Here is a 10,379-nt window from a genome sequence, read left to right as displayed (position 1 = left end):
TGGAGTAATCAGACAAAAGCTGTATGAGCTTAAAACTGAAAACCAGGTGGTTTAAGACTGAGGAATATTGTTCTCAAAATACATTCACAGTGTACAAGTTGAGGAAATGAGATGCTGCACTTGTACTGTTTATAAACAATTAAAGGTGAAATTAACTCTTTCAAAAAGTTTTTTTTCTACTTTTATAAGAAATGTAACAGAAAAAAATGTAGCACTAGACTCTCAGAATCATGCCTCAGAATGAAATGTCATTTCTGAGCAATGGCCGCTGCGTGTGTTGTCCGTATGAAGATGGAACAACCACTGGTCTCAGACCAGTCCTGTGTATAAAAAAAAAAAAAAAAGGAAAAGCAAAGCCTGCTGAACACCAGATGTGCTTCATCTTGGATATATCTCCAGTTTCACCAGCACCAGTGACTAAATCTTCATGATTTCTGAAGCTTTGGAATACTGGTTGAAAGCAGAGATATAAAAGTAGAAGAAACATTCTTAACGGCACCACTCCAGGTACTTCTGGGTTTATTTGATTTCTCCTCCTCCTTAGTAGCCACTAGGCTACTTCGGAGAGCAGCAGTACCGCTGGGAGCAAGTCTGCTGGGCAGGATTCCTCGGGCAGGGAGCAGAGAGCTGCCTGGCGCTCGGTACCGGTGAAGTCTCCTTCCGCGTTCTGCAAGCAGCTTACGCAGGGGAGGCCGCTGAATGGAAGCAGCCACGCAGCTCCGTGAAGGAGATCCTGGAGCGTGGCTATGGCTAGCCGCAGCTGTGCTTGGCTGCGGTATCGCACACACTCCCTCCAGGGCAGTAACGGAACCAGAATATAGAGTTAGATGAAAGTAAAAATCTTTATTGCTAAGTCAGCTGAAAAGTTGATGCAAAAATATTCTTCCTTCCTGAACTGTTCTGTACATCTGAATAAAGAATCAATGGAATAGTGTTTTCCAGCAATCTTACACATTTGCCTCTCCAAAGCGACACACACAGGCTACAGTGCTGAAGGTGCATTCATTAAATGACCTACTCCCATATACAATGAAAAAGGGGATTATTATAGCTTCATGCTAGAGTGGAATACATAAAATTGTCTCCATTTTAAAACAAAAAGCATGAAAAAAGATTATTTTATAAACAATAGATGTGCTGCAATTTTTCTTTAACATGCTCTGGCTCATGTGAGTCAAGTTAAAAAAGGTAATATTTAAAAATTAAAAAAACCAACCAAACAAAAAACCAACCACACTATGAGTCTTCAGACGGCAAGAGAACAGCAGACAATGATCGCACAAAACCAGGGAGGTGAACCTACTGCCTGAAGAAGGCCCTTCGGCAAGTGACGCGAAAGCCATCAGCAGCCAGGCAGAGTGCAAAAACTCCTGAAGTCCAAGGGCCGTAGGTGTGGCTGCATGTCCTGTGTACTAGCAGAACTGCAGGTCGCAAAGCGCCTTTCCCCTAGAAAGGGAAATACTTGCTGCTGCTTTGAAAATTTTACCCTCTCCTCTAGTTGAGGAGTCCGATCAAATTCCAGGAATCTGTAGTGCTGCCTCTGCCTGGCTTGTTCCACGTGCTGGCAGCAATGTGGAAGCTATCCCTTATCCTTAATACTCTGGCATCAACCACTCCCCACTAAATATATCCCGTATTGATTCCTTTTGCTGAAGCCTTACCGGAAAGGACAGAGCAGACAGGTCAGTGCCTTCAAAGTACCTGTTTTTGGTGAGCATGCTCATCAGCAGGGCCAGAATTACTGAAGAGACGGATAAACTCTAACCCACCGGCCAAACCTGACTGCGGCCCCTGGAACGTGGCAGGCCTGGCATTGCTCTCAGCAGGGGCAAGAGCGTGCCCGATGACCCCAAGCTAAGAACCGCTCTCCAACAGTAAGTTCATTTATCCTGATAATTGATGAATGGGACGTTCTCAGTGCTGTGCATCTGTGCAACAACCACATACAAAATTCAGAGAAGAGACTAGAAAATAACACTAAGGGGCGTGGGTTAACACTTTCTATCCCCTGCTGTGAGTCCATTACTAGGCTTGTCCATTCGTACCTGTTCCACACACAGCAGTGCTCCTAAGGAGCTTGAAATATATGGTGGTGTTCAAAGGGGGGGTGAGGAAGACAAGGTAGAGGTTTCCTGCCTCCAGGGAGGCAGGAAAACAGGCGGTGGAGGGGAGCGCTCAGGCTGTGCTGCGCAGAACCAGACACGCAGTTCATAACATCAGTGCAGAGAGACCAGAGGAAGCTGTGGATTCTGCCTAGTGTTTGAGAGAACAAGTCATGTTCTGCCAGTTCACACCCACAGAAAATAGCAGCCGGTTGTAATAAACTTCCTTTCTGCTTCAAAGCTAGACACAGCATTGGAGAAAAGGCTAAGTGGGAATTCCTTGTGCTCCGTGTTGCCGCTCCCGTGCGGAGGAGCAGCTCAGCCATCTTGCATGCTCCAAGATGGAGCTTTCCGTCTTGCTTAATCCTGTCCTTTCCCCACTGAGCTGAATAGAGCCATTCATGACAGACTTCCTGCAGTGCTACTGGTTCAGACTGGCAAGGACCCACCGGATTTTCCACATCAGTGCAAGAAACAGAGACCCGATTTGCATTAACATGTGCCACTCTCCTAGTGCAAAGTTTGTCACAGTCTTATGCAGAAAATGGGGCACGTTTCTGCATCAGCTTCACACTGAACAGAGGCTGTTTTGCAGCCCTGTTGTCAGGTTTCAGAAACTGATGGGTTGGGCACAGGTTTCTGATAAAATTATCACCAGTGAAAGAATTAAAGGTAACTGTCAAACATACTGGGATGAGCCTTTTCTGCATACTTACATGAAGAGAACCTGAAAGAATTTTTATTTTTAGCTTTTAAATCCTTTTCTGCTGTTGATTCTTAAGGATTCAAAATGCTGCTGTTCCTGTAATTCTAAGAATAAGTTTTTCTCTCTATTTCCAAATGAAATGGATGTTTAAAACCAAACAGAATTCAAGTGGGTTTAAACTTTGGAAAAAGTTGTGTTGTTTTGTCTTATGATTACATGGTGACTAGCACAAGGTATATCCTAAAAAGTTGTTTGCTTCTGTGTGGTAAAAATAGATTTTTTTTCCCGAGTGAAAAGAAATTCAAGGAGCTCTGAAATCTGAGTAAAACTCTGTTAGATTTTGTCATGAAATCTATGTTGTCAGAATCCAACAAGTGGTCTACACAATATTTCCTTTTGAGCAAGGCCTGAATTTCATCCAAAATACACAGCTCAAATCCTTCAGAACTCTTGAGAAAAAACTTTCAGGTTCTTCTTCATAAATAAGATTAATAAAGAAGAAAAGGCACTAGCCCATGTTACAGTCAGGGTTATCCCACCTTTGACAAGACTGGGGCAGCTGCCGCCCGGCGCCCTGCCCGCTGAGGAGGACATCTGCACGCTACAGCGGCGGTCTCTTCCTGAAGATGACGACAGAGGCAGCCGACTGATGCCCTGCGTCAAAAACCTTAAAGGAATCGCAGTGCCTCTGCTGAGCGGACACTGGCCAGTTCACCATCAGTGGAACTGTTTTAAGCATCTCCTTCCCAGTGCTGATAAAGATGTTCTGAAGGTGAAAAAAAAATCTATTTTTCCTTTTGCATTGAAAACTAAGCAGAAACAAGTATGCTTTCACCTTGTTTGCTGCCAATTTGGGCATGTACTATGAAATGCAGGTGGCTGTGGATTTGCAAAATGACTCCTGCTTTCAGAGGCAAGCAAAGATGCTGTGGCTGAAGAGGTTTATGTTGGTGGAATAGATCAGTGTATGCTTCCCCAGCACATGAGGGGCAGCCCAACTATTCGCTAGCCTTAGACCAGCGCACCACTGCTCACATCTGCATTTCCTGTAGACTAAGTACCTCACCAAAATGAGCAGGAGCTCTTGGTTTCATTTCCTATCTTCTGGATATAGGAATCCTCTACAGTAACACTTCCATGATGGAGGTGGCCGAGCTGCTGGGATGGGTCTGAGCCCTGCAGCTATAAGCACTACCTCTACAGATCACATCAATCAACAAGCCCACTGCTGATCTCTCCTGTGCTCCATGTAAAACATCAGCAGGCATCCACTTGTGGCCCCGCTGTGTATTTGCTCATCCTGCCTAGGCTGACCCCATCAAACCCCTTACTCTTCCCTGCACCAGTGCTTATCAGGAGGGCACCTGCACCCTGAGTCCTCCAGGGCCCTAACAACACCCACTGAGAAACGCCCCTCCCACATCTCCTGCGGAAAGGGGCACTGGAGTGCTCTCTCCCCTGACCCTAAGTAATAAAGTGCTGGGCTGATGGGGAGGAGAACAGCCTGAGTGCAATCAATGAAAGTGCTTGCAATGCATGTAGGAAACCATTCTTGGGTCAGCTTCATTGCAACTGGCTGTATTCTTTCAAGGAAAAACAAAGTCAGGTGCTGTCAGCGGGCTGGGTCAGAAATATGCACATGACTGAATGCTGCATGTGTGCCTTAGCAGCCTCCTCGCCCCCCCACAGATGCCAGCCCCTCACCTGCAGAGCTGGCAGAACCTCGGGGGGAGGAGTTGCTGGCGGGTGTTGGAACACCCGCCTTCTTCCTAGCACTTGCACAGTTCCCAGGCAGCCCCTAACAGAGCTCAGCTGCTGGTCTGAGTGCTCACAGAACAGCTGAGGCTCTACAATGAAAAGCAGACAGCCCAGACCTTAGCATTCCCACATCTTCCTCTACTCCACTGAGGAAGCAGTACATGCCTGTACTCCTTACAGATCCCAGCTCCCCTTGGAGGGCAAGACAACCCTTATGGGACAGGGCTTCCTGGGACACACAATGTGGGAGCAGTACTTTAAGGTTACAAAGCCGTATCAAACTCCTCTGGCAGAGCCACTGCAGGCTCCTCTTTCTGCTCCTGATCTGCTCCATTCTCCTGGTGCTGCTTCATTTGTTCCTTCACCTCCTCCTCCAGATCAGGTGGCACCACAAACTGATCCTCTGGCTCCATCTGGGATGGAGCAGCAAAATAGCCTGTTTTCTTCTTGGGTGCCTCTGTGGCTACTTCGATGAGGTCGAGGCTCTCCTCCAAGGGCACTATGGAGCCATTGGAAAGCTTCTTTCCATAGAGACAGCACGTGGAAGGTGATTTCTGCAGTTCACACTTCTCCTTGACTCCTGCCTGCGCAGTGTTGCTGTTTACACTGTTCTGTCTCTGGATCATGAGGACGAGCCCGTCAGAGTCATCCTCTGGCACTGCAGCAGAGGAGCTGTACTCCGCAGCAGGAGGTTCAAACTCCAGCCCCTTTCCTTTACAACAGTGGATGTCCACCTCCACCTCCACTTTACTGCCATTCGTCATGACGCCTTCCACAGGCTGCTCGTCGTCGCTATCCAGCCCGTTGTCAGACTGGTTACTAGAGAAGGTGGCACAGGAAGGTTGGCGCTGAAAGATGCTGGAGGGGGGTACAGGATGTAGGCTGCAACGCCGCTCTTGTCGTGGTAGCGAGCTGCCCTCAAGCCCAGCAGCACTGTGTTCATCTGAAGCAGTAGAGCCTACCTCACTGCTCACCTCAGAGGCAGACAGTTCACTGCTGAACTCTGAAGCAATTCCACTGCTAGAGGAAGGTGTTACTAGTTTGGTGGTGGTTGAACTAAACCCCCCAGGGCCTGGCAGGGTGAGTCCATGCATCTCGCAAGTGCAGCTGTCCTCGCTAATGTTCAGGCACACCACCATTGCACCTACATTGTCTTGGCAACCATAGCTTTGGGCTAAAGTGCAGAGTTTCTTTGCGGCAGCTAGCGGGTCATGTAGATGGCGCACAGCTGAGACGGCCTCCGTGTAAGAAAGGTATTCCCAGAGAGCTTTGTTCCCCAGAAGCAGCAGCTCATCTTGTACAGTCAGTGGAATGGAACTGATATGTGGCTTGGGCAGGATCCAGGGATGCAAGTACGTGCAGCCCAGCATTCGAGTACAGCAAGTCACACCATTAACCTTGTTGTCCTGCAAACAAAGAGAAATGAAGCAGTAGCATTAGGTCTACCAACAGATCATTCTGAGAGTAGTCTCTCCCTTGCCCACATACTGGTTTAGAGCCCTTGAAACATGCCAGTGCAACACAGACACAGCTAAGTCAGCTGCGCTCTAGGAACAAGGCATCAGGGTCCAGGTACCACAGCACAGACATTCCCAGTACCTGTCATCCCCCATGCTGGCAGTCACAGAGTGTTATCCAACAAGTTTTTGCTGCATTCTAAACGGGGCATGTTGCAGTGAATCTTTTGAAATGTGCACCTAAAAATACCAGCAGCACGTTGGCCAGAGAATCTCACTTACGGCTCTTGAATGAAACTCATTTTTTCTCTATGAATGAGATTATGACTTTCTACTTTCTCATTGTGAGGCAGATTACCCAAGCATTAAATAATTTCTGTGCATTTTCTGAACTATTTCCAACTTTGTTAACATGCATGCTGAAGTGTGGACATTACACCCCGAGGAAGAAAACATCGAGTAGTGATTGCACTACTGCTGTAACCTGGAGGTATTACTTACCTCCTGTTCCCACCAGATAGTCCTCTGGCTCACTAGTACAAGGCCAGCCTTCAGTCCCCTGGATACAAAATCACCGACAGAGCCCTCTCTCTCTTTTCTAGGTCAGCACATACAGAGTATACAGTTTCCCCAGTGTTCTTGGCTGTTCTTTAACTTCTTGCATGTTAAGTAGCATATTGTTCACGTGAGCCCATGCCCTCAAATAATCCAGAATAAAGCACAGAACTGACTCATACAAATCAGTATTTACAACTTCATCAATTTCTGTACCCTCTACATGTTGTTAAATGTTGCTGGTAATTATTATAAAGAAGCATGCAGAGAAGTCTCCTTAGACAATGATTTCATTTGCAAGGTATTTTTCAGAATCCACTGATCGCCTAGTTTTTAAATCACTTGGTGTGCTACACTGATTCCACAATTATCTTTTGGTCAAAATGCTGTGGAATATAGTGCCTTATGGAGCTATAACACATTAAGAGATTATCCCTGTCAGAAAAAAGCTTTTGATCTCACTTTTATCAAACAAATCTGATACTTTTTAAGAGACCCACTGTACATAAAACTAATATGACTGGCACCGATTTCTCAGTTCTTTACTGACTGCATTCTGGATCAGTGCTGACATTAACCAAAGTAGCACCAGCTAAGGGCTCTACAAATTTCCATCTCATCTTCTCTTTGGCATATACCAGCTATTTTCCGCAGCCAGCGGAGCTCAGCACGGCATGTATTTAAATCAAGCCTTTACTGGAGGGTAGAAGCTGAAGCGAAGACGGTGCAAACGAACCTCTGTTATAATGGCTTTTTGCTCCTTGACTCTCTTGGCTTCTTCCAAACATTGTTCAAGACTGAAGACCTTGGAGAGGGGCAGTGGTTTTCCATTTCGGCACAGAATGGCTTGGCACGTCCCCACATTGGCCACCGTCAGAGAAAAGCTGCTGGCTGGATCAGCCACATCACGACGAATATAGCAAAGGACAGCAGAGCAGCCCAGCTTCTGCCCAGCCATGCCCAGCTTCCTGTTGGAGGAGAAGGTGTAGGAAGGCTCCATACTCCAATGACAGGCATTCTGGAGGGCTGCCTCACCCCACAAAGCACATTAAGTGATGCGCCTGTGCAGGTCCCACTGGGACCAGCTCGCTCACTGTCCTACCTGTGGGAGACCAAGAAGGTGTTGGACATGAACATCATGTCTGACTGCTGTACCTCCTCCAGGAGCACATCGGCCATGGTACACTGCAGCAGGCGTGGCAACTCCTCGTTTTTGTCACCATCAAACATGCCATACACAGCCTCCACCCCCTCTGCAAAGCTCCCCAGGGCCAGGGATGACACACACAGCCTGTCAGAAAAGCATACAGGCAAAGTTAATCTATCTCAAAGGATTACATGGTCCCCATCACCACAGCCATCAGGCACCTTCCTCTGAGTGCTGTTCTCACAGGGCAGCAAAGCCACTGTCCCTTTGCCCACTGCTCCATAAGATGTATAGCTTCTGGTTACTACTGGAACTCCTGGACTCTCCTTGTCCACACTGGGGAGAGGGCAATGGGCACAGCCTGCAAGTGAGGGCAAAAGCATCTTGCCAGGGTGAGAAGCAAAGCCCAAGCATCCCAGGATAAGCATGAGGAATGAGGGAGAAGACAACAAGGAGACTTGAGTCATCAGGACTGAGAAAGAGATCCAGGGAGACAGGGATGGATGAGCTACCCAGTAAAGCCGGTCTGCTTGGGTGCTAGCAGTGCGCCCCGCCAGCACTCTGAGGACACAAAGTGTCAGGGTCTAGCAGACCACAATACTCACTTATTTCTTTGGCCTGCCATCTCAGCTACCCCATGACTCCAGAAGGTAGAAGTGAGTCCTGAGTCTGCTGTGAGGGAGGGCTTAGCATCAATCTTCAGTGTGGTAATGTGACTACAGAGAGAGAAGAAAAGTCATTCTCTCCTACTCTCCTATGACCGCACTGCACAGCTTGTGGCCAAAAGACCACATACAGTCTAGAGTTTTAGACAGAATCCTGTGGAAAAAACTTCACCAAGGAAAGGAGATTAAGGACTTGGCCTTCCACAGATGTCTGGTGGCTTATGCCAGAGACAGCTGGGAGACACTCCTATGACCTAAGTTTTCTGCTTGCTCTGCTGATACAGATCCAGCCTTTGTCCTTGCCACAGGACAGAAAGCTTCAGCTGCCTTAGGCGAGGAACATTATAACATTTTGCAGTGCTGCAATACATGCAGTGGTATCCCATTTCCCCTCCTGGGACAGCGTTACCCTTCCCAGTACAGGTCACTACAGGCCTGGCATCTCCATGGCTCACCTGAAGATGTCCAGTGTCTTGTGTTCTAGCACCAGGTTTGTGTTTCCGGTCAGGTCCAACTCTTGCAAGGCACCGGGCAGTGCCTCAGGGATCAGGATTTCAGTTAATTCGTTGCAGCTCAAGTCTACAAACTGCAATATCAGAAAAGCACAATGAAAAAGGAACTACTTTCTCTTCCCTCACGGGATCAGTGACTCTAGTGCTCCTTCCTAACATCACATGGTCCTCACCTCTATAGACTACTCTGTGACCCTTGCCCCCACGACCCTGTTATCCTTGCCCCACTGGAGACTCCATTGCTACTTTTCTTACCCACCACTTATGGGAAAAATGGGGCTGACCTACTAGTAGAAGAGTAACTTATAAGCAGCAAATACTCATAACTTGCAATAGCCGGGACCCCAATATTGACAGAATAGGTCTCACTAAAGATAATACAAGGCCTATAAATACATACATTTACCTAGCTATGTAACACTCCCTACTGCCTCAAATGATAGCTCACAAATATACCAAGTCCGAGACAGACGATGAAGATGAATGAGAGATGAACCATCCTTGTTCAACTAAGAGAAGTGACAGATTTGGAACACGTATTCTGTACCCTCAGGCTGATCAAGCAAAATGCTGGGATCTCGAGTTCCTCTTCTATCAGTTACTTTCCATTCTCCCACCCAAACCTCATTCTGATCTCTCTGTACTCTCTTTATAAGAATACCTGAATATGAGGCAAATGCAGGATCTCTGGAAAGATGCTGATTTCATTAGAGTGTGCAATAAGTGTATGAAGTAGCTTGCAGCTTGCCACCGTTGTGGGAATTGTTTTCAGTTTGTTGCCGCTGAGATTCAGCTCTTCCAAGCGCTCCAGCTTACTCAGTTTGCTGAAAGAGAAACAAAAGTATACCATACCTTATAGACCGGAACTGTCACCTTCTGAATCTGCAAATACAGTATACACAGACACTGTCCTTTACTGGCTACATTTCTGATTCATCGATAGGAGACAGCACATCTAAAGAGATGCTGTAATAAGATCTGGGGGTCCCCAGAGGCCTGACTTGGATTTATACAACAGACGGTTCCCTTCGCCACTGATTCCTACAGCACTAAAGCAGAGGGTTGTGATATTTGAATTTGAAAACTTGCAGGACATATAAACTGCAAGACATCACTTTCAAAGGCACTGCCAAAAGGACTCTTCAGCCTATTAGTGAAACCATTTAAGAAATCACGAAAACTAGAAAAATCTCAGATGACTGGGAAAAGCTAAGCTGTTTAAGTGCACTTTGTAGGAAAAAAAAGATTTATTTAGAAGTCGTTGTTAAGCCTGGCACCAGGTCCAGGCAGAACCATGGCAAGGCTGGCACAGATGCAATCAATACCAAATTAATTGCGCTGACATAGTTAACGACAGAAAAAAACTACTTATACTTTTGTGTTAATGTAACAAAAACTGTTTTTTTATGGGACTACAAATTCAGCTAACACAGAAGTCTACCGGTATAGCATTAGCTCTATACTATATCTGAAGAAA

General features: G+C 46.7%; 1 protein-coding gene across 1 annotated transcript in view; it reads right to left on the bottom strand.

Moving 5' to 3' along the window:
* Window positions 1-823: 823 nt before the first annotated feature.
* The window catches only part of PHLPP2 (PH domain and leucine rich repeat protein phosphatase 2), a 37,842-nt gene continuing 28,286 nt past the window's right edge, over window positions 824-10,379 (bottom strand). The window contains exons 14-19 of the mRNA XM_064519900.1: window positions 9,564-9,726; window positions 8,846-8,976; window positions 8,331-8,441; window positions 7,681-7,869; window positions 7,315-7,546; window positions 824-5,972 (exon numbers count right to left, since the gene is read on the bottom strand). Of these exons, the coding sequence (XP_064375970.1) occupies window positions 4,830-5,972; window positions 7,315-7,546; window positions 7,681-7,869; window positions 8,331-8,441; window positions 8,846-8,976; window positions 9,564-9,726 (1,969 nt within the window). The 3' untranslated portion in view covers window positions 824-4,829. The remainder of the gene's footprint in view (window positions 5,973-7,314; window positions 7,547-7,680; window positions 7,870-8,330; window positions 8,442-8,845; window positions 8,977-9,563; window positions 9,727-10,379) is intronic.

Source organism: Dromaius novaehollandiae, chromosome 13, assembly GCF_036370855.1.
Source record: "Dromaius novaehollandiae isolate bDroNov1 chromosome 13, bDroNov1.hap1, whole genome shotgun sequence".
Classification (NCBI taxonomy): Eukaryota; Metazoa; Chordata; class Aves; order Casuariiformes; family Dromaiidae; genus Dromaius; species Dromaius novaehollandiae.
Note: the sequence above shows the minus strand (reverse complement) of the source record. Positions and strands in the feature narration are given on the sequence as shown.